Source organism: Phodopus roborovskii, unplaced genomic scaffold, assembly GCF_943737965.1.
Source record: "Phodopus roborovskii unplaced genomic scaffold, PHOROB, whole genome shotgun sequence".
Taxonomy (NCBI): domain Eukaryota; kingdom Metazoa; phylum Chordata; class Mammalia; order Rodentia; family Cricetidae; genus Phodopus; species Phodopus roborovskii.
The window spans coordinates 29,591,758-29,616,698 of NW_026126482.1; the positions used below are offsets into that span (position 1 = coordinate 29,591,758).

Genomic DNA, 24,941 nt, shown 5'->3' on the forward strand with positions numbered 1-24,941 from the left:
CTACCAAGTCTGCCCCATCATCTCTCTGAGGCAGGACCAAGGCATCTCCCCACATCCCTGTGTCTAGGCTGAACAAGGTATCTCTCCATTATAGAATGGGCTCCACTATGTCAGTTTGTGACCCACTGCCAGTGGCCTCATATATTGTCCCAGCTGCACCATTGCCACCTATACTAAGGGAGTCAGTGATCTCTCACTAGCTTGGGTCACCTGATTCTGTGGGTTTTCTCATCATGGTCTTGACTCTTGTTCATATTAAAATAAATCTTTAAAAATTTATGTATCTTATAACTTTGATCTTTTAAAACTATAGCTCAGAAAATTTCAGAGATTTGTTACTGTTTTATCACTTTGCTTTGACAGAAAAAGTATCTGTAACGGGCTGTTTCTTCTTCTTCTAACCCTCCGGTCAGGTGTTCACTGTTTCCAAGGAGCTGGTGCCACGGGTCCTGGCCAGGGTGGTAGAAGCAGTGTCTGAAGAGCTGAGCCGGCTGATGCAGTGTGTCTCATCCTTCAGCAGAAATGGAGCACTGCAGGTACCCAGTGCACATGAGTAATAAAACCAGAGACAGATGCTGTTCAAGCTGAAGATCAGAAAAGCAAAGCAGACAACTAGAGAGTTCTTACTCTACCTAGGATGGGGCGGTCCTGTCCTCAGCATGACTGCAGACTGAATACAGACTGAGACCCTGAGCGCCTGTCTCTTCCCATCTTACATTCCTCTCTAGTGCTGGGATTAAAGGCTACACCGCCTCCGCCCAGCCTCTATGGCTGACTAGTGTGACTGCTGGGAATAAAGGGGTGTGTTGCCACCACTGTCTGGCCTATATGGCTGACTAGTGTGACTAGCTTTGCACTGTCACCTTCAGGCAAGCTGTATTCGTTAGATCATAAACAAAATATCGTCACAACCCAATCTTCAGTTTCATAGAGAAATTTATTTTTAACATAGGCAACTGTGTGTTAGCTACCTGTCTTATAGACACAAGTGTATTTTCAGTGCCCCAGCTAATTTCACAGATGCACACACGCGCACACACATACATGCGCGTGTATACCTGTGCAGCATACACACACACACACACACAAAGCACACACAACATAACACAACATAGCATATACATACACATAAGCCATACCCACTGTACAGTGTATACCCACTGTGCATGAACACAAGTACATGTTCATACACACAATGTGTGTGTTGTCTGCAGTTCCCAGAGGTTCTGTTTCAGACATTAAAACAGAGCGAACCCTTCAAGAGTTTTATAAAACTATTTGAACACAGACCCACAAGTCCTTCCATGTCTTTCCAGGGCATTCAGTGCCGTGTAGTTCACAGGTGTAAACAGTCGTCTCCTCCTCCTCCTCATTGAGGTAACTTATGATGCAGTTGCACATGTAGAGGGGACAGTGGCCTTCTGCTTGTGACCTTTCTGTGTATTGAGACAGTCTTGTGCATTTGAAGAAGCAGTCACAAGACAGGGCTATAGCTTAGTGATGTTAGGTGTGCTTACTTGTATGGGAGGGACCTGAAGGTTCACTCCTCATTAACACACACACACACACACACACACACACACACACACACACTAAAAAGTACAGTGGCAGCTCTTCAGCAGATAGCTGAGGAAGTTCTCTCAAGCTTGCCTGCTGCAGTTACTACTTGCAAATGTAACATCTGTATTTAAATAATACCTCAGTTAATGACACCAAAGGGCAACAGGCTGGCATTGAGGGAATAGACTTAATAGAAATGGAGCTTCAGTAAATTTCCCATTTTTCCTGGGTCTTTAACCTTGGAGTTGTCCCTCTACAAATCTTCCCATGTTTTCGGGTTAGATTTTGAAGCAGTCCCAAACACAGGCAAGTGTCCTAGAGAGCAGCATTGAAGCTCTCTATACTGCCAACATTCCTGGTTGATCCAGGAAACATTCTGACCTACCCACCTCAGACTAGAAAACGTGAAGTGAAAGTGGATCTACTGGTGGGCATGGCCGTCCACACCTGTAATCCCAGCTCCTCAAGAGCCCAAGACAGGAAGATGACAAGTCAGGGTTTGCGTGATCTGTACAGTGAGTTCAAGACCAGCCTGGCAGTTCAGCAAGACTCAAGAACAAAAGAATAGAGGTTGGTGTGGGCTCAGTGGGAGTGATGGTGCACATATCCTCATTGGAAGTACCACAGTATCTTCCAAAACAGTGAAGCTGCTGTCCACCGACAGCCATTAACGGGACCTTTTGTTAACCCTTGCCTTATCAACACTTGTTAACAGACTGCCCTACAGAGCTGGCTGTGAAGGGGCGTCTTGTTCTATGAGGTTTGTGCTCACTTTCCCGTGGCATCTGTTATTGAGCGATCGTGCTTCGTTCTGATGAAGTCCAGCTGATTTCCCCTCGGATCCTTGCACTTTGGGTGTTTTCCTAGAAGACTTGCTAAAGTCACAGAAACTTACAGCTCTTTCTTCCAGAAGTTTATAGTCCATTGTTGTTTTTACGTCTAGATCTGCCTGTAGTCTGTTATATTAAGAGAGGCTTGGGCTTCATTCTCTTGTGTGGCTCCAGCTGTGCTGTCCCTGTTTGTTGAATGGATATTTCCCCCACTGAATGGTTTGTGGCCCTTGTTGAAATCAGTTGTCTCTCCTTCTGCATCACCGAGCTCCGTGCCTGATGTGGCTTAGCATGTCAGCTTGCTTTTTTTTTTACCCCCCCTGAAAAGCTTATCCATGAACTTAACGGAGATTGGACTGACTTCATAGAGCTTGGTTTTACTGGAGAAGAACCTGTACCTCAAAGGATATAGGTGCCAGGAAGCAAGCCCAGCCACTCAGGCTATTGTTTTAGTTTCTTCCCCACCCCCACCCTTTACCACCACCACAACGATACTAAAAGACAAATGCTAGAAATACAAGAGAAAAAAAAAAAAAAAAAAAAAAAAAAAAAAAGACAAATACTAGTCAGGTAGTAATTCCCATGCAATATGTCCATCCCCTGCCCACACAGTCATACTTGACATTGGGGTTAAAGGACATACTGATATGTTAGTAGTGTTCTTTGAGAGTCCTTTCACAGCAAATTGTTACCATGTTGTCGTTGTGGCCAGCCTGGTCTGCAGTAAGCTGCCTTCTTCACACTTGCTATTATTTGATAACTGACACTTACCACTGTTGCCTTTCTCCATCTTCAGGCAAGACTTGAAATCTGTGCTCTGAGAGACACGGTAGCCATTTACCTGACCCCGGAAAGCAGGTAAGATGCCAAATGTTATGTCCTTTGTACATGATAACTCACCAAAGTAAGATGCTCATAAATTTGTGTTGTAATAAATTTGACATTTCATCAGAAATTTTTACTAAAAACACAAGCCTACAATAAGACAGAGACTCTCAAGGCCACTTCTTTAGAGCACATTATACTTTTAATGTAATTTTTTTCTTTTATTACTTATAAATCTTAGTCTCTTAAATAATATAGCCAAGTATGACATACTACTTTAAAAAGAAAAACCAAAAAAAAAAAAAAAAATTAAATCTTCATCAGACTTGGATAGTTTGAGTGTTGTAAATATCAGCGTAAGAGGAAGCCTGTGGTTTCTTTGCAAAGTTTTGTAGTGGAAATTTGATGGTAACTTTTAGCTGTTTTGAATGAAAGTCAGGATTTCCTACTATTGAGACATCAGTAGATGAAATGAGCAGATCTACGTGCACAGAGCTGTTTGCCACAGTCACAGTGTTGCCTGGGAAGTCAGTCTATGCTGTGAGCATGAGGCCGCTGCGGGACTCTGTCCCTTCATCCCTAGTCTTTGATGGCATGGCTGTGCCATCACCCTTTTGTCACTGCTACACCTGAAAATGGCCGTTATTTCCTTAAGAGGTAAAATTATCTTCTTTCTGCTTGCCACGGCATACCACAAACCATTTCTAGATTGTTCATAATGTTTGTTGTTTAAATACCTTTTCCCAACTACTCCTTTTTCTGCCTAAAATGGTACAGACAATAGGGAGAATCCAGGCCATGTTGCTTAATATGAGTGCCTGTTTATCCCCCTGAATGGAATGTTTTAAGACCTAGATTCAAGATAATACAGATTGAGTATCATATATCCAAAATTCTCAGGAAGAAAAGTATCTCCCTTTCCTGTCCGTGTTAATTCTAATAAGAACTGGAGACTGTCCCCCATGTCCACTTTGAGAAGACATAGCTGTAAAGCAGGCCCTGTCCTTGTCAATGCTTCAACTGTTCTGCACACATCCCATCTCTACTTACTGCCCTGGTGCTTTGACAGCTGCTCTATCTATAGTTTTTTTTTTTTTAAATCCTCCTCAACACACACACACACACACCACCCCGCCAGTCTTCTCTGCAGTCACACCAGCCTCCTAGCTCTCCTGTGCAGCCTCCCTTTGCCTTTGTCTGGTTCAAGCTCCACTTCCTGGTGGCCTCTCTTTGTCTCTCTAGCCCTGCCCCTGCAGCCCTGCCAGTCTTCTTGGTAGCCTTACTTTTCCTTTTCCTTTTCCTTTTTCTGTTGTTTTTTTCACTTTTACTTTTTCTTACACATCTCCAGTTACTTCACTGGTCTCCATTGGTTTCTTTGGGTTTAAATGTGCTTAAGAATGTTTACAGTGATGCCTGAGCTGATGTGCTTTTGTGTTTCAGGTCTAGCTTTAAACAGGCCCTGGAAGCCCTGCCTCAGCTTGCAAGTGGTGCAGACAAAAAGTAAGTTCTGAGTGCGCTCCCAGCCCACTGCCTGAGCTGAAGGAGCTCTGGTAAGCAGAGGCCAGCTGTAGAGTCTGAGAGTGACTCAGGCGGGCCTAAGGAGAGTGTAGGTTACCCTGGAATGTGGTGTGCTAGGTTACCTGTGTCTCCCTGAACATCCAGGATGAAATCTGTCTCTTAGCTTTGACTTACAGCTTTAGATGACAAGTACAGAGAGTCTAGGAAAGGCATTAGACTTAGTCAGTCTCCTGCAGCTCTGGCTTCTGTATTAAGAAGAGGAATCAGGACTGTCCATTGGCTTTGACCTCTATAAAACAGAGTATTAGACAAGTTGCATACATGACAGAGAATAGCTGTGTCATTACCACATTAATGAGCTCAGCCTCAATTTAAACTTTACTCTTCGTATAACAGGAAATTGTGGCCTGAGGGGAAGTCTAGGCCAGGCATCTTTGCAAATGCCCAGTCTGGCCTCAGCTTAGGCAGTGGAGATCCTGTAGCTCTTTGCTTTGTTTCCTGGTTAAAACCCGCCTGTCCTTTCTTGGGAAAAGCACACAGTGCTGGACTCTGTGGACAAACCCAGAGGAATGTGGTACAGAGAAAGCTCCTGGACCACCTGTGGCCATGAAGAGTGGAGGCTTGGGAGGAAGGGGACAACCCAGCTTTCCCGATTGTGTGACCCCAGAGCAGACCCTCCACACAGGCAGGCAAGCAGCACAGTGCCCCATAGCACAGGACACCCGGCTTCCATTCCCTACTCGGTTTTTGTTTTGGAATTCATTCCAAGCCCTATTCTTATCTTGAAAATAAAAGATAAAAATAGAATAGTCACCACTATTCTTGAACGTATTCAAAGGGTTAGTGCATTTGAGCATCACGAACAGCCAAAGACGGACTGTTTGAGCTGGTGTGCTGTTGTGTTTCAGGTGTGCTTGTGTGCCTGAAGTGTGGTACTCAGGGGCAAGCAGACTGGAAGGTCTAGGTCAGGATGCCCCATCAGTTAAAATACCTACTGTGGAAGTCTGCTGCCGTGCCCACCCCTTCCACGTGTCATGCACATATTCTCTTTCACTCAAAATAATAATAAATGCATGTGTTTATTTAGATTTCTAGAGTAATCTGGCTTAAAAACTGAGAGTCTGTCTTAAAATTAAAGACAAAACAAAAATAAAACAAAGCACAGACCCGGAAACCTAGTGTGTCTTAGACCAGGACTGATGTGTTGTGGGGATGATGTGCCAGGGTTGATCATTGTTCCTCCTAGACAGACTCTATCGAGCTCCATGGTCCTCAGTGCATTTCTGGGTTCCACCCTGTATTAGCTGAGCTCTGAGAGTCCTTCTGGCTTTAGACATATTAAAGTATCTCAGACAAGGGAAATGAACATTTCAGTCACAGTGATTTCCAGTGGAGGTAGACCTGACTCAGGCCCTTCCATGCTCACCACATCTGCTCACTACTCTGCAGACAAAATGGAAGATATGAGAAAGAACAATAACCGAATTGTGTAGAGGCTCTGGGGCAGATTCAAAGGAAAAGGCTGACACCAGAGGGGCGGCCTAAAAAGTAGGGTTGCGGTCAGTGAAATGGCTGTTAGGTAAAGGCAATTGGCACTGGATGGCGCAAGCCTTGTGACCACGGCAACCTCAGAAAGGCAGAGAGCTAACTCCACAGAGTTGATCTCTGACCTCCACATGTATGCTGTGGCATGCAGGCCACCTCCCCCCAACACACACAATAATAATAAATAAAATGAAAAGAAAAATGTAGAGAGAAAGTCCTGTTCCTCCGTTGTGTACTTGCTACAGTCATAGAACTGGAAAACAAAAAGACTGAGTTTTCATTTTCCTTGATTGTTAGGGTGATTATAAAAGAGTAAGCCTATGCATTATCCTGTTCTAGGAAGGACTCTAGAGAAGGAGTATAAAGAGGATGACTAAAAATATACATAGACTTGTATTTACTGTAGCCTTTGAGCTCCCTCTTTCTCTGTTTCTATTACTGATTAAGATCCCATCAACAGTGGCTTTCCTCTAAACACAGCATGGCAGTCAGACCTGGGCCACCAGCTCCCTGCATATTTGCTGAGTTGCTAAGCAAGTATGATGGCTATTCTTGGCTGTCAACTTGACAGCAGGAAAAGAGGAACCTCAGTTGAGGAATTGGCTCCATCACATTGGCCTATAGCATGTCAGAGAGACATGTTTTTCTTTTTCTTTTTCTTTCTTTTTTCTTTTTGATGTGTGTGTGTGGGGGGGGGTTGCTAATTGTTCACTGTGTGTTTTACCATCCCTAGGCAGGCAGGCCTGGCCTATGTAAGAAAGGTAGCTTGCTGTGGGCCTGAAGGCAAGCCAATAAACAACATCCCTCTGTGATTCCTGCCTTGAGTTTCTGCCTTGGCTTCCCCAGATGATGGATAGACTGTAACCTGTAATCCAAATAAATCTCTCCAAGTTGCTTTTGGTTATGGTGTTGTATCACAGCATCAGAAAAGCAGATTAGGACACCCACCCTATCTTACTTAGAATTACTATTGCTTTAATGAAACACCATGACTATGGGCAACTTGGGGGGTGGTTTGTCTTATGATTTTACATCACTGTTCATCATTGAAGTCAGGGCAGGAGCTCATGTGGAGTAGGAACCTGGAGGCAAGAGCTGACGCAAAGGCCATGGAGGAATGCTGCTTACTGGCTCGCTCAATATGGTTTGCTGAAACCTTTCTTATAGAATCCAGGACCACCAGCCCAGGGTTGGCACCACCCATAGTAGGCAAGGCCCTCTACTGTCAATCAGTAATTAAGAAAATGCCTTACTGGTTTGCCTATTTATGACAGCATTTTCTCGTTGAGACTTCCCTCTCTAGTGACTATAGTTAGTGTCAAGTTGGCATATAACTAGTTAGCACAGACCTTTACTGTCAGAATGTTAAAGTATGTCCTCCCTTCAGGTTACTAGAAGAGCTACTCAACAAGTTCAAGAGCAGTATGCACTTGCAGCTCACCTGTTTCCAAGCTGCATCTCCAACCATGATGAAAACATAAGCCGCATGTGGAGGAAGAGCATCTAGAGATAGCAGGTGTGAGGATATCCCATGTCCAAGCACTGCGTTTAACTTCTGTTCCCCCCCCCCCCGGCATGGTTACACAGAAAGGTGTCAATAGGTGTTTAATTTCAGCCTATTTAAACAACCCTATTTTAAATGTACATATAAACAATTTTTGTTGTTATTGGCTTTGGTCCTATAAGGCTACATACCTTACACTTTAAAAATGTTTTTTCTTCGCTAAATATCGCATGGGATGAGCTTCAGGGGACTTCTCCATAGTGTTCTGGAGTGGCCCATGGTGTGTGTTAATGTGCTTCTCAGCAACCATTCACCGCCTCAGAGTGGCAAACGCCAACCCAGGTGAGGCATCTGAGAAGAGATTTAAAGTCACAGCGTGGGAGCTGTGTCCTAACCCTAAAAATTATCAGTCATACAAATGGTTCTAAAGCTCCAATTTTTTTAAGAAAAATATATAGTCTATGTATAAAAATGTTAAATTTTGTATAACTGGTGACCCAGATGTCCATAAGTGAACTCTGAATTCTATAGTCTGGCTTTAATTTTTCCCAGCGCTAAACACTGAGGTCTCTGGTTGTCACTTACACTTAGGTTGATCTATCAGTGTGCAGTGGTGGTGTGAGGGCTCACAACAGCCTTCACATGGAGGCCCTGTCACACCCACAAGCCCCATGGAAGCCTTGTGGTGTCCAGTGCAATGGAAAGATGAAGCCAGCTTCTGGGCAAGGCAGCGGCAACCTTCCCTCCAGCAGGTCCCCCCTCTCTGCCACTTCCCACCCTTCAAGTGTCTTGCTCCATGGTTGCGAAGATGCTGCTCTGACACATGCTGTGTTTTGTAAAGATTTGAGGTGCCCCTGGGTCACCAAGCATTGAGGGGTGACTCACTGCTGACTGGCCTGCCCAGTAGATCCGGTCACTGTGACCTGCAAGCAGCTCTGTAACTCCCACCGTCCTATCCTCGGCATCAGTTGTAGTTCACTGTTCAAAATGATCTACGGATAGTGTAGGCTCTTTCAGTGACAAAATCGGTGTCACTCTTAGTTCAGGTAACTCCAGAGCACAGTGTGTGCACAATAGGGATTATCTGAGGTTAGTAAATGTTTGTCTCTTTGTCACAGTAACTAGAAGTACAAATTTAGTCTTCCGTAAATGCGTTGATAAAGCTGACAAGTATGTGCAGCATTGTCTCCTCTTGGTACACTAGTATTATATCTAACACAACTGAAATAAATTCCAAAGTGAAAGTACGGAATGATTTGTTATTTTAAATACTTAACAAATACAGTATGCAAAGCCAATAATCTTTCTTCTCTGTAAGATGTTATTTAGTTGAAATTTTACCTCTAAGTGTCTTGTCTTGAGCATTTTTATTAACTCTGTAATTACTTATATTTCTAATTTTAATATTCAAAATAAATTGAGTTCTCTGTTTTATTCTGTGCTTGTGTCTTCATTTATCAAGTGTCTTGTTAATTGCATTAGGACTGTACCATGGACACTGAATTGTTCCATTCCAGACACTGGTTAGGACAGCCTCATAGGCAGGCCTAGCAAAGGGTGAGTTATTTCTGAGACTTTAAAGCTAGGGAGGAGATGACTGGAGACCAATGCTTGCACTTAGAACTTTCTGGTTTCCTGGTCCTGAACATCTTCCTCCCACTTCTTCCTCCCAAATCAACATAATTTCTGTCATCCTTCCACTGGGGCCACAGTTGAGGCATGAGGGCTGCTAAAACTCCAGCAGCTTAGAGTATATAAAAACTTTCATGGCGTAGAGAATGGAGAGTAGTGGCATGAAAGCCCCATATCCAAATGAGGGAGTTCAAAGACGACAACTTCCAACAAGTCATGGGGGACTTCTTGGAAGAAGGGGATTTCAAAAGCTTGAGTTACACATGAATGGTAAGTTTAGTGGTGAAGAGCAACAGCAGCATGACATGAGTTAGAGGAAAGCTGAGAGGCAGACCAGGCTTTGTGACAGGGGACTCGCCTCTCCTTAGGGAAAATGTGGCTTTACCAAGTCCATGCCTATGTGGCTCCACATGGCTTCATGAAAGAAGTTATCACATTGGCCTCAACTTTAGGACTAAAGGACTACTAGAAATGATTTGGTTTTTCTAAGACTTTCTATATCAATGTACCATGAAAGTGGCATGTTCTAGAAATGATTTGGGCATTGCAAAACAAGCAGCATTGGCATAGGCACAGCTCACTGACACCCTTGTGTTTCTGTCACCCTAGCATGCAGTTAGTTCCTTAAAGAAAATGCATGACTGTGGTGCATTGTGGTTCTGGTTTGAATACAAAGTAATGGTGTGTATTTCTGATTTGAGTGTGTGCTGTAGAGGATTCTATTAGTTGTGTAAGACTGCTGTATTTTTTTTAAGTTTCAACTACTTTAAAATAAAGATTAGAAGAATATGAATTTTTTTAAGTCTGTGCTTTTGAGTCTCTCAAGTTTACTCAGTGTCTGTTATAATGTCTCCCTTTTCATCTCTAATTTTGTTAATTTTGGCTAGATGTTTATCAATCTTGTTAATCTTTTCAAAGAACCAACCCTTTATTTCATTAATGTTTGTATTGATATTTTCTTTTTTATTTCACTAATTTGAACCCTGTTTTTTGTTTTTGTTTTTTGTTGTTGTTGTTGTTGTTTTGTTTTGTTTTGTTTTTTTTTTTTTTTTGATACCTTACTGTTTTGTGTGTGGTGTTTGTTTTCCCAGGGTCGTCAAGTTCATCATTAAACTATTCATTTGAAATCACTAATTTTTTACTGTAGGCATTTAGTACTATAAACCTTCCTCTTCAGTCTGCCTTTGTTGTGTCTCATGGTATATTTTCATTTCTAGGGATTTTAAAATTTCCTCCTTGATTTCTCCTTGCCCTGATTATCTTCCAGTAGTGTGTTGCTCAGTTTCTATGAGCTTGTGTACTTTGTGTAGTCTGTGTTGCCTTGGGGATCTAACTTTATTCCATTTTGGTCAGATCTAATGCAGGATATGATTTCAATTTTTCTATATTTATTGAGACATTTTGTCTATGGGCTGCTAAGAAAAATGCTCATTCTTTAATGTTGGGGGGTCATTTAACTTCAATGTTTCTCTGTCTAGTTTTTGTCCAGATGACCTCACCCAAATATAATGAGAGTGAAGTCAGAGTCACCCACTATCACTATGTTGGAGTTATTATGTGATCTTTAGATCTAATAGCATTTCTCTTATGAAATTGGTTGCACTTGTGTTTTGTGGGTGTCCCGGTTTGCTTTCTACTACAGTGATAAATGTCATGACCAAAAAGCAACTTGGAGATGAAAAAGGATTGTTTCATCTTATAGTTACAGCCCTTCACTAGGGAAAGTCAAGGTAGGAAACCAAGGCACGGACTGAAACAGAACCAGACAGGAACTGTGCTTACTGGCTTATTCCTCACGGCTTGCTCAGCCTGCTATCCACCCAGGAGCGGCACCTTGCATTGTAAGCTGGGCCCTTCCACATCAATCATTCATTAATGAAGAAAATGCCCCTCGCATGTGCACACAAGACAGTCTATGGGAGGCAGCTCCTCTCTTCCAAGGTATTTTTAGGTTTGTGTAAAGTTTGTGTAAACTAATCAACGCTATATGTGTTTAGAGTTGTATTATCTCCTCGGTAGATTGCTCGGTGATAAGGATGTAGTGGTCCACCCTGCCCCTTCTGTCAGCTTTGCTCTGGAGTTGATTTTACTGATGTTAGGAGTAGCTGCACTGGCTAGTTTTCTAGCTCCATCTGCTTAGAATTTTTTTCTGTCAGGTGCTGTCTATGAGAACCTTCTTCTTGCAGTAAATGGTACTTAATACAGACATCTACACCTCCTAGTCACCTAGAGAATAAGATTCTGGATTGCTGTGCTCTAAATGAGATGTTTATGTCACATCAAGGAAGAGCGAGGAGACAGCTTGTAAGAGTCACGGACATCTGCAGCATCACTCTGGACGTGACAGGGCCATTATGTACATTAAATCATAGCAGCTGTGACTGCATGCACAAGATCTGTATAGAACCAAGCCTGACAAAAATCTCAGCATAAATTGGAAGGGGTTCCTGAAGGCTGGCTCCCCAGCTGAGCAGCTATTGGCAACTGATGGCTACTGTGGGGGTGGGGGGAATCAGTTTTCTTGGGGATGGGGCACTTGAAAGGCTTCCCACACTCTAGTAGATGGCTCTGCTCCTATGCACATGCAGGCATGCAGGTGGGGTCAATGTGCTTTTAAAAACAGAGCACATTAAGTTGGGAGAGAAAAGTAGTAGGGGAGAAATAGAAGAAGGAGTGAAGGAGAAGAAACGAGACGGGGAGTCAAACATGCATTTATGAAATTCTCACTAAAAATAAAGATTCAATCACTGTGGTGGCTTGAATAGGTATGGTCCCATAGACTCATGTGTTGAATGTTTGGCCTATAGGGAGTAGCACTTGTAGGAGGTGTGGCCTTGTTGGAGGAAGTGTGTTACTGTGGAGGCGTGCTTCGAGGTCTTATAAGCTCAAGCTACACCCAGTATGGTACCCAGTCTCTTGCTGCTGCCTGCAGATCAATATGGAACTCTCAGCTCCTTCTCCAGCACAATGCCTACCTGCATGCAGCTATGCCTCCCTCCATGATGATAATAGACTAAACCTATGACCTATAAGCCAGCCAGCCCCAATTACATGTTTTCCTTCATAAGAGTTGCCATGGTCATGGTGCCTCTTCACAGCAATAAAACCCTACTTAATAAATAATTGCTGCAATGTATTAAAACAATTAGATTTCCACCCCATCAACTGAACATTGTATCTCTTTCATTAAGTGTTTATCCATAGTATTGTGATAACTGTGATACAGATTTATTAATTGATCTGAACATCTAAAGGTGATAATATTGGATGTTGTAGATCAGTGTAAGAAACAGTTACACTGAGTCTCACTCTACCCTAACTACTAGTTGCAGAGTGTATTTGAGGACTATCATGCTTCCCATATACTAGCCTCCTTTCTATTAACCAGCCTTTTAAAGTTTTAGGATATGTGTCACTAGAAAGCCTTTTCCTGCTTGGTGGGGTTATAAATGCATAGCAGTAAGTGTGCTGTGAGCAGAACCGAAGCCTTTAGAGTACCTGTTGTCACTTTGGAGGTGATGCCAGTAGGAAGGTAATATGTCTTTTCTTTTGCCCCTAGTCCTGGAGAGGGAGTGAATGCCTGTTTGTGCATTCACATGTGGAGTCCAGGGGCTGATCATCACTAATCTTCCTCAGTCACTGCTTGCTAGATTTTGAGACAGGGTCTTCCTGAGCCCAGGGGTCACCAATTGGCTAGAACAGTCAGGCAGCAAATGCAGGGTACCTGTCTGACTCCACAGTGCTGCTATTATAAACATGAACCACCCTACTCCCTACTGGCTTTTACATGGAGACTGGGGATTTGAGCCCAGGCTCTTTTACTGACAGCTCCAGTCCTTGGTTTTAACTGTGCTGATTTTGTAATCGGTCACTGTTAACATTGTCACAGCTATTATTACTGGGTGTACATTTTAAAAACAGTATTCCGGTTCCTTTTCCTCTTAGATAGGAATCGCTGAGAGCCATGACCACTACTCTTGACTAATCAAGAGGATCCCTCTCAAGAGGATAAGAAGATAGAAAACAAAGAATAATGGGGTCCCAAGGGAAGGTCACGAATTACAGTAGTAAGAGATTGTCAGCAAAATCAAAGATCACAGATACCAAAAGAGTGGGTCCTGAGAAATGACTAAGCCTGGAATTCAGAAAAAAATCATAACTAAGGGAACCAGGATGTGGCTGAGTTGGCAGAGTGCTTGCCAGCATGTGTGTTGCCCTAGGCTCCATATCTAGCTAGCTCTGTATAAAGCAGGCATTGTGCATTCCTACCATCCAGCACACAGGGGGTGGGGCAAGCATGATCAGAAATTGATGGTTCACTTTTTCTGTATAGTAACCAGGAGGCTACTGAACCACACTGTGTGGATCATGTCCCCTAGCTCAAGTTCGGTGATTGTAGGACAGCTGCTATTTCCTTAAAGAGCAGAGAGTGCCCTGCCCCACACACACACAGTACACACACATACACATATACACATCAGCCTTGGAAAATGAAGTAAGATTTACCTGTTAGGCTCTCTCCTTGTTCTCCCAGATTTCTAATCATGCCCCGTTGCCCCCACATCTGCTCATACCATGATGCCCATGTCTACTGGATCTCTGCAGACATGACATATGCAGATGTGGTATCTTAACTGACTCAGAGACCTCCAGGTCCTGCCACCAGGGTTCCCTGCCTTGTCTACATGCCCCATCCCCAGGCCAGGGATATAAGGTGCCAGCTCTACTATCCCTTGTGGGATAATTGTCAATTTACTGATTAAAGTCATGTTGGCAGATGTGTCCTTTTTTATATAATTTTAGTTAAATACATAGCAAGTCAGATCCATATCCTCCTTCCCTCCTTAGTTTCCCAAAATAATCCTATTTATTTGGTTGGTTGGTTGGTTGGTTGATTGGTTGGCTGGTTTTGGCCTGTCCTTAATCTTTTGGTAATGACCTCCATATTACTTCCTTACAGCTTTAACTGATTCTTTCTTCAATCCTTCAGTTTGGGTCACTATAGCCTTCCTACAATTGGATGTAAGAATTTGGCTCTCCAAAGGGGTCAAGACCATGCTGGGGACACCCACAGAAACAGCTGACCTGAGAAGTGGGAGCTCACAGACCCCAATCTGATAGCTGGGAAACCAGCATAGGACTGAACCAGGCCCCCTGAACATGAGTATCAGTTGGGGTGCCTGGACAGTCTGTATGACCTCTGGCAGTGGAACCAGTATTTATCCCTAGTGCATGAATGGGCTTTGGGAGCCCATTCCCTATGGAGGGATACTCTCTCAACCTAGAGACATGGGGGAGGGCCTAGGTCCTGCCCCAAATGATGTGACAGACTTTGATGATCCCTCATGGGAGGCCTCACCCTCTCTGAGGAGTGGATAGGGAGTGGGGTTGGGGAGGCATGGGAGGATGGAAGGGAGGGGGAACTGGGGTTGGTATATAAAACAAAATTGTTTTTAATTTAAATAAATGTTATTTAAAAAAAAATAAAAGAATTTGTCTCTCGTTACAGCTTCCCGCCACATCCTCCAGTGGGTTTGCTCTGCTTGGGGCAGTATTCCCTGTCTACGATATTAACCCTGTATCCACTTCAACAGTAACACACTGACCCCCCATGCCGACTGTGCTTTTTGTATTTTCTGTGTATTCTGTGTTGTTTTCACTTTCTCAAAAACTACCTCCATGCCGAATATTCAGGTGTCTTTGTGGTGTATTTACAGATGTATCTTTCTGGCAAGTTCCTGACAATGTGGCAAGCAGGTCCCCGTGTGCACTGAGCTGTGCAGGCCTCCATCTAGCACCTCCTACCACAGTCATCTTCCTGAACTCACCCTCACTCCTCTTCTGTGGTTGGCTAGCCACTTTGTGCCACTTTGGTTTGCTCCTTCACTTGGTAGAATCCATTCTCTGGTGACTTCCTGCAGAAGGAATACATTGGAAGTAAACATTTTGAGGCCTTCATATCTGAAGAAAATCTGTATTAGTTTCTTGCATGAATGTCAAATTCTAGACTGGAAATCATTTGCCCTCGGCTCTCCGAAGTCTCTGCCCAGATGCTCTCCACTATATTCTCTCTCTCTCTCTCTCTCTCTCTCTCTCTCTCTCTCTCTCTCTATCTATCTATCTCTATCTCTATCTCTCTCTTCCCCTCCTCCCTGTCTCCCTCCCTCCATCTCTCCCTCCCTCTCTCCTTCCTTCTCCTCCCTGAATCTCTCCTTTGCCTAGTTTCTGAAATTTGTGATGCTGTTCTGGATTGATGCTCTTTTGTTCCTACTGGGGAGTAGAATGTTGCAAATTCTGGGAAATTTCCTTGAATTGTTTCTATAAATCTTCAGCAGCCCTGGATGGTTGGTTAAATCAGTTGGTTGTTTTCCTTTATCCTTAGTATTTGGATCCCCTAGCTGTGTCCTTTAAATTTAAAAATCTCCTTGTTTTCTGAGTGAGAATTTTTTTAACTTAAGCTCTTTGTCCACTGACTTTTAGGACCCATTTATATATTTTCTTAGAAATAATCACAATACTCTGGTGAAGGGTTCTGTGTTCATCCAGCTGTGGGTTTAAATAATCGCTGTGGATACTTAATGGCATTTAAGAGTAAGGGTCTCTAAAGCTGATGGATGTTGCAATGCTATATGGTGGGCGTGGCCAGTCAAGTGGTATGTCAGTCACAGTGGGATGGGCATTCAGTAGGGAATCTCTGGCATTATCACTCTTGGATCATTCTGGGGCTGGTCAGATTCCAAGAGGAAAGATTAGAGTTTCATGTGAGGGAGCTCCTGGGAGCCAAGTGGGGAGGAAGTCTCTGAGGTCATTTTTCACAAGCAGTAGCCTGCTGGCAGTGATATTCCCAAGTCCTCTGCATCTCCTTTTCAGAAAAAAAAAAAAAAAAAAAAAAAAAAAAAAAAAAAGCCCTGACCTCTGGTGTCAAAGGATAAGATGTTTGCCCAATTGAGTGGGCAAGAGGCAGACCCGGGGTACCAGGCTGTTTATTAATTGCCCTCGGACTGATCACTGGGTTTTGACCCTAACTTAATCCTCACTTCTGGATTCCGTATTAGGTATTTTGCAATGAGAATTTCAAATGTTTTTATCTTTTGCTTGAAATCCTGCCAACCTGCAACCTAACTGAAGAAGCACACAGACACATGTGCACTCTATTTGAAGCTCTACATCCCCAAACCTTGTCCTGATGTTTGCAATTTCAGCTACACTGAGACTGGTGTAGCTCTAGTCTATATGCAGTGGAAAGCTAAGATTAAATTTGATTATACCAACAGTGTTTGTGTGTATACTGCTTTGCTTTTCCCTGAGCTATGAAATAATATTAATGGAAGGTAGACCTTCTGGTCCTAAGAATTCACCCTCTTTCCCTAGTCACCTGTGGAATCACCAAACCTTGGTTAGCATGCAGGAAATAATCTTTGGTACATTAGTTAGAAAGAAGATCTGCAAACACCCCAGTGAAGTAGTCTACTTAACAATACAGGAAATTCAAGACAGAAAAATCCTGGTGGCCTCTCAACACATTGCTGGAAATGAAAGCAAACAACCACATTAATTCAAGAAGGAAATGCAGGGAAAATTAACGAGTATGAGAGAGAGGCTAGAGAGATCCTACACAATAATAGATACTTCCAAGATCCATCATCCAGTGGCATTGTGCGGACATAGTTCGGATTTTGAATATTTCAACCAATAAATTTATCACTAGTAATTAAAGCATGTTAACTAAGGAACTAGAGAGATGGGTCAGCAATTGGATGCTTTTCCAGAAGACCAGGGTTTAGTTCTCAGCACCTACATTGCAACTCATAACTGACTGTGGTATGAGTCCTGGGGGATCTGTCTACCATGGACACTGTATGCATGTGGCATATTGATCCATTCAAGCAAACACACATGTACACATAGAATAAAAATCTCTAAGCAGTGTTGATGGTAGTAAGGGACTGTTAATATTTCATATGTGAGATTATGAGTTTTAAGTCATTACTAAAAATAAGTAACTTGATAAATAGAACAGACTAGAGCCCACAGATAAACCTATACAAATACTGCCACATGATCTTAGACAATAGAGCAAAGGTGTATACAGTGAGGAAGTCTTTAAAACAAATGGTGCCAAAAAAGCAATTATCAAACTGCAAAAAAAATGAATATAGACACGGACTTCTCACAAAAGTGGATTCAAATGGACTGTACATCTATTTGTAATATGAAAACTAGAAAGCTCCTAGTAACAGAAAACTTAGATGAGTTTTGGATCATAACTTTTTAGGTACAGCAAATACTTAAAATTGCCCAAACTTGTGTGTCACTGGATAAATAAATGGTCCCTCCAGACAGTGCAAAGACATTCAGCAATAAGAGGTCAAAGCTTTGAAAAGATAGGGTAGAATCCTAAATGTGTGTATTGAGGTGCCAATATGAGAAGGCTGTATGCTTGTGAGTCCAATCAATGACATTCTGGAAAGGAAATACTATGAAGTTCTGAAGAAAATTGGTGTTTTCCAGGACTTGAGGGGAGGAAGAAGTGAATAGACAGAGCACAGGGTTTTTAGGGCAATGGAACTATTTATGCTAATACAGTGATGGGTATCATCCTTGTACATTTTTCAAAACCTGTAGAAAGTGCAGTACCTAGCCTGAACTCTGTGCTTCAGAGTGGATGATAATGAGGTATCAGTAGAGGGTTATTGTAGCAAATATGCCATATGGCAGGTGATGTTTCTTGGCTGGAACTAAGGGTCTGTAGGTGGGAACTCCAAATTTACCACTCAGTTTTGATGTGAACTTAAAACATCTGTAGGGGGAAAAGATTCTGGAAAAGATAGATTGTGGGGAGCCCTCTGTCTTCCATGGCTCCACACTCATCCATAGACCCAACCAACTGCAGACGGAAAGGATTTGCAAGGAAACCTCTAAGACATTTCAAAAACAAAACTTGAATTTGAGGTGCACCGAGCCCTATGCTAAGAGTGCACAGAAGAGTGTGTCAGTTCCCTGCTGTCCTGTTGCTGCTTCTGCTGCCCGTGTCCTCACAGCTCTTGTATGAACTTTATCCAAACCTGGCCTTCCTGATAGTAGGCCATGGTGATCACTTCTGGGACATATGCCTTTCTCGCCATCATTCCCTAAATAATGCAGGTGACAACTAATTAGATGATATTGATACAGGATTAGGTATTACATGTATTTTGAAGATGATTCAAGAACACAGGGTACATTAGGTTGTTTATAAGAGATTTGTATATCACAGAGGTCCCAGAACTAATACCACAAGGAGTCCTGAGGGACAACTGTGCATATGATGTCTTCAACCTTTAAATGTCAGGTTTGCCTCAAAAGCACAGGTAGGTGAGGATGTAAAGTAGACTAAAGATAAGGGGAGGGTGAGCAGGACATATGAGGTAAGAATGAATGGCCCAGAGCCAGTCATTGGGGAACCTTGAGTCACATGTCAGAATACTTCACTCTGAGAAACTCAGATTACACATTTAAATTATTCTAAAGCATAATCAGTTAAACAGGAGCAGGTAACTAGTATCAAATCTTTTCATAATTGGAAAAGATGACAGTAAAGCCACTGGATATTGGGCACTAGCAAGATTCAAAGGGTGTGGAGCTATGTTTAGGCACAAAGCTGATGTGAGCCAGTGGCTTATGATGGTTGATCTTCCTTGTCAGTTGACAGGATTTGGCATCACCTTGGAGATACCACTGGACATATCTGTGAGGGTGTTTCTAGGAAGGTTCAACTGAGGAGGAAGGACTGCCCTTGGATGTGAGTGACACCATTCTGTGTGCCGAGCTCTCAGACTGAAAGAGAGAGAGAGAGAGAGAGAGAGAGAGAGAGAGAGAGAGAGAGAGAGAGAGGGAGGGAGGGAGTGAGGGAGGGAGGGAGAGAAAGAGGAGAGAGAGAGAGAGAGAGAGAGAGAGAGAGAGGGAGAGAGGGAAAAGCTAGTTAAATACCAGATTTGTCTCTCTGTTTCCTGACTATGGATGCAAGGTGACTTGCCTCTTCAGTCACCTATTGTTACACCTTCCCGCATGATGGAATGTGTCCCTTCTTTAACTGGAGACAGAGTAAACCTTTCTTCTCTGAAGTCACTTCTTACCAAGTATTGGGTCACAGCAATAAGAAAAGTGACTAATGTAGGGGTGTTTCTTAAGGGCAAATGTTCATTGATCACTTTATGAGAAATCATGTCATTTGTTCCCTTCCATGTTATTGTCAGTGACCTGTACAAGCAAGTATCAGAAAAGAAATCTCCTTACAAGACATACTTTTGTTGTATAAAGAAAAATTTTAATTCCTTCTTTTAAGGCTGCTAGGAATATTGGTGTGCTCATTCATTCTTCATTCATTCAACAATCCTGAGGTCAAGCCCAGAATCTCATACATGCTAGGTCAGTGCTCCATCACCAAGTTATGTCACCAAGCCAAGATTAGTATTTTAATGAGTATTATTAGAGTTGAGTAAAACTTAGGAATTCAGTTCAAAAAGAACTGCATGTAATTCTCTTTCTGGGTAAAACCTCATACCTTTGACATTCTGTGGGATGACAGCCATAAACTCTGTAGCACAGGAAACCCCACCCAAAGGCACAGAAATGAATAGAGCACCCGCACTAGTTGTAATCCAGTGTCTTAGTTAGGTTTTAATTGCTGTAAAGAGACACCATGACCATGGCAACTCTTATAAAGAAAACATTTAATTGGGGTGGCTCTTTCAGAGGTTCAGTCCGTTATCATCATGCCTGGAAACATGGCAGCATGCAGGCAGACATGGAGCTGAGGGTGACATCTTACAGGCACCAGGAAGTCAACTGACTGTCGCACCAAAGGAAGCTTGAGCAAAAGAGACCTGAAAGCCCACCCCACAGTGTCGCACTTCCTCCAACAAGGCCACACCTCCTAATAGTGCCAGCCCCTTTGGAGGCCATTTTCTTTCAAACCAGTGCACCCAGAGGCTCAAGCCCACACCCCTGACTACTGTGGATGTATAGGCAGTTCACTATTGCTAGGAAGGTTGTTTGCTGTCGTGGGATAGCTAGCCATAAGCTATCTGTGTTACTGTAAAGAGCTCTAATCCAGCTCACTGTTTCACCAAGCTAGACTTGAGCAGAATTCTTTCTTTGGTTTGTGGTTAGTGACCTATCTGAAGTGAATAGGTATTTGTTTGTCTTCTTAGGAAGAGTGCTTCACAAATCTTGGCTCTTATGTGTGAGACATGACTAAATTAACACTGAGTTTGGGAGGGGCACACCTGCTGTGGGAGATGAGATGTGCAACGGAAACTAAACTTCGTGCAGCGGAGCCTCTGCAGGGGCCATTCCTGGTGTGTCCTGGAATAGCATGTCTCCATGCTATGGTGGCAGGCCCGCTGACCCTGCTGTGAGGGGAAAGATAGGCAGCTCAGCCTGCTCTGACTGAAGGGCAAGTGTCCTGGCTGGGAATCCTGGTTGGGGGTGGGGGACTTCTATGTAGGGTAGGTAGCAAGACATCTTGATGAATGGGGGATGTCCCACAAACTGCAAATGGACTAGAGAATCTAGTGACACTTTAAGGTTGTAAACAGGGTGTGACTTCAGTTCTGTGGCCCTTTCTATGGGCAATAAAATGTACAACCAAGGCTCAGCTGTGTTCCCCAAAAGGACTTCCTCTCAAAGGGGGGCTTACAATGAGAAAAAGGCATGCAGATGCTATCTTCAGCGTTTGTTTCTGAACTGACAGGAAAAAAAGAAAGGTAAAAAAGAATGAGAGGAGGTTCTAGCTTACCATTTCTCATGAGCCGGGGCCAAAAAAAAAAAAAAAAAGGTGTGGGGGGCAGTACAAATTAGTTCTGTGCTAAATAGCAAATAGCCCCTCCTGGGATCCAAACACTCGAAACTCCTGGGAAGAGCTGGCAGTGAAGACAAGGCAAGTGTGAAGTGATGGACGGTACCCTCCCGTCTGACCTCCAATACAGAGGAAGAGAAAATCCGTGACACACCTGGCAAAGGGGGCAACAGTAATGGCCCAGGAAACTGATAGTGGGAAATTGGTCCCTAGCTAGTCTAGAACTCACCAACCAGACTGGCCTGGAACTCTAGAGATCCTCCTGCTGCTGTCTCAAAAATTCTGGGATTAAAGAAATGTACCACCTCATTTCCATTCCAGGCATGGAACTGGGAAATGCTTTTAAACAAGAAACCAGTGAGGATTTCGTAATCTAGTTCATGAGGCTATAGAGCAAGGAACAGATGGGATCAATCTGAGTTGTGGAAACAAAGGAACCAAGTAATATAACTATCCATCCATCATGAAGACAAAGCCTACACATTCGATGGCAGATGAACTGGTTCATCGTAGACCTTAGGACAGTGGTTCTCAAACTGTGTTCAATCCCTTTCTGGGTGTTGAACAACCCTTTCACGGGACTTGCATAGCAGATAACCTGCATAACAGATATCTCTATTATAATTCATAACAGGAAAATTAGTTATGAGAAGCAATGAAAACCATTTTGTTTGGGGGTCACCACAACATAACTGTATTAAAGGGTTGCAGAAGTAGGAAGGTTGAGACCCCCTGCCTTAGGGCCACTTTGTTATTGCCATCTGAGATCCCATGAATATCAAGGACATTCATGGTAAGAGAGCTAAGAATCGACATGCCACAAAAGACATTTAAGAGCAAAATTACTTAGGAGTAAAAGCTACCACATAGATAAATCAGTCTTCTAAGAAGAAAAATTGCTTAATATAACCTCGGTAGATAATTTTTAAATTTTTAGTATTTGCAATTAATATTTGTATTAGTGGATTTTTAACAAAATTTCCTCAGGATTGGTGAGTTAAACTGGAAAAAAAAAAGTAATAATCATCTAATTGAAAAAAAAAATTTGAACAGTAGTTAGCAAGCTTAATGTGGCAGAAATTTCAGGGTCTTTAATGACAGGTGACTACACATCGAGTCACGAGGGGAGCAGTGGACTCTCCCACCATTGTGACAGCACTCTACAGGTCAGTAACAGAAAGGAGTCTGCAACCTGCATATCTGGGTGTAGCATAAATAATTAAAACCCCAGAGACAGATACTGTGGTTCAGGCTGACAATCAGAAAATCAAAGCAACCAAACTGCCAGAGAGCTGTTACCTCTACCGTGGCTGGACACTATTGACCCAAGACTGAATGCTAGCTCTGAGACTATGCGCCTGTCTTACATAGTCTAATGCTGGGATTAAAGGTGTGTGCCACCACCACTGCCTGGCCTCTATGGTTGTAACTAGCTTTATATTCTGATCTCCAGGCCAGCTTCTGATTAGCTTCTGAAACCTTCCAAAACTTAGAAAAATAAGAACCTGGCTAGAAAGATGGCTCAGTGGTTAAGCGCCCTGGAGCCTCTTCTAGATGACTTGGGTTTGATTCCCAGCACCCACGTGGTGGCTCACACCATCCTTAACTCCAGTTCCAGGGGATCTGGTGCCCTCTTCTAGCCTCCATGAGCACCAGGCACACAGGTGGTATAGCTATGCATGCAAGCAAAACACAGATGTGCACAAAATTAAATTTTATCCAAAGAAAAATCAAGCACTCGACAATAGGAAACATGCTCTCATTAAAATGTATACATCGAGTGAATTCATCCGGGAAATGCCTACCTCTCATTGCTAGATGAAAGAGGAGGAACTGTTGAACATGAGCTGTGTGTCAAACTCAAAACTTTATAAAATATTAAAAGAATGATTACAAAGAAAGCAGAGGGGAGGAAATTAGCGACAGCAGTGGAAACACACGCTGAGGCAGCGGTGGCCAAATAAAATACTTTGACAGCGGTTTGAAGGAGTCTAGGGACCAAATTTGGCATGGTGGGGAAAGAAGAGGTTGAGGCCAGATGTCTGGGATGAGGAAAGAAATGATGCAGGAAGCTCTTCTTAAATATGCCATTTCCCAGTTAAACAGATCTCCATCAGAGCAGGCTGTAGAGCCCGACCAGGTCAGCAGGGCAGGAAGCACAGATACTAGTGAGCCACCTTCTCTTCCCACCATCTGCCTCCCAGCCCTCTGACCATCCTAACAGAACAGGAAATTTAGCTGCTCCACCAGTCAGCCTTCCCCCCACACCTGGTCAAGCAGCCACCCAGAGCTTAATGCAAGTCCCCACTGAAAGAGGGGTTCCTTTGAAGCTGTCATGTGGGATTATATATATATCATTGATTTTTTAAAGTTTCATTTTGCATTCCAACCTTAGATCTTCCTCCTCAACTCCTCCCACCCCCTCTTCGTACCTCTCTCTCATCCACTCCTCCCATTAAATCGGGGCAAAATCAAGCCTCTCTCCCATGCATTAAGGCTGAGCATGGCATCCCACTATGGGGAGTGGGCTCCAACAAGCTAGCTCATGTACCAGGGATAGATCCTGGTCCTACTGCCAGAGACTCCTTAGATAGATCAATCTTCACAACTGTCTCTGACCTACAAAGGGCTTAGTTCGGTCCCCTGAAATCTCCACAGCTGTCAGTCTAGAGTTCATGAGTTTCTACATGCTTGCTTCGGCGTCCCTGTAGATTTCTCCATCATGATCTTGACCTCCCTTGCTCATATATACCCTCCTCCCTCTCTTCAACCGGATTCCTGGAGCTTGGCCTGGTACTTAGTTGTGGATCTCTGTATCTGCTTCCATCAAGTACTGGATAAAGGCTCTATGATAATACTTAGAGTATTCACCAATCAGATAATAGGGGTAGACCAGTTGGGACATCCTCTCCACTATTGCTGTGAGTCTCAGCTGGGGTCAGCCTTGTGGATTCTTGGGAATTAACCCTAGCACCAGGTTTCTCCCTAACCCCACAGTGGATCTCTCTATTAAGACATCCTTTCATTGTTTTTCCACTTTATCCCCCTCCCCAACCATCCTGTTCCCTTATGGGAATTTCTTTTTAAGTTGTTATACTGTGTTCGACAGTTAACAACATGAAACTGCTAGGTAAGCTATTATCAAGGTGACATTTTGAATACCAAATGGCTCTTGAAAAATGCAGGTTCCCAGCCAGAGCCTTAGAAAAATAATGTATATGTATATGTATATGTATATGTATATGCATATATATACATATATATATATATATATGACTATAACTGTCTGCTTCTTCTCTCCCCTGTCATGCAGATGATGGCTTGTCCAGATGCATGCAAGCTCCCTAACCCTCCTTATGGGTTAGCTTCTCCACAGACATAATGCTGATAAAGAGGGGAGGGGAGAACCTGGTTATTTCCTCTGCTTTATGTTTCAAGGGAAGGGAAATGATTCAGAAATATGAGAACATGAACACGAAGCATTGCGATTGCCAACTGGACACAATCAATCTTGGTTACTTGGAGGAGCCCCAGCTTCCATGCTCTTTCCTAACTCCCTATGGCTTTTGATATGTGCAAAGCAGAGGGCTTCAGCACCTACACTTTCCAGCTTCTGTGACATGTCACCTTAGGTGTGTCCCCTGGGACTTTGCTGACATTAAGCCTTTACTATATGCCAAGCGTTGTT

At 43.2% G+C, this 24,941-nt stretch overlaps 1 protein-coding gene across 2 annotated transcripts in view; it reads left to right on the forward strand.

Annotated features, from left to right (window-relative positions):
- Exoc2 (exocyst complex component 2) overlaps positions 1-7,836 on the forward strand; it is a 125,731-nt gene extending 117,895 nt beyond the window's left edge. For both annotated transcript variants that reach the window (XM_051194486.1, XM_051194487.1), the window contains 4 exons: positions 414-536; positions 3,187-3,248; positions 4,656-4,715; positions 7,666-7,836. In XM_051194486.1, the coding sequence (XP_051050443.1) occupies positions 414-536; positions 3,187-3,248; positions 4,656-4,715; positions 7,666-7,759 (339 nt within the window). In that variant the 3' untranslated portion in view covers positions 7,760-7,836. The remainder of the gene's footprint in view (positions 1-413; positions 537-3,186; positions 3,249-4,655; positions 4,716-7,665) is intronic.
- The last annotated feature ends 17,105 nt before the right edge of the window (positions 7,837-24,941 follow it).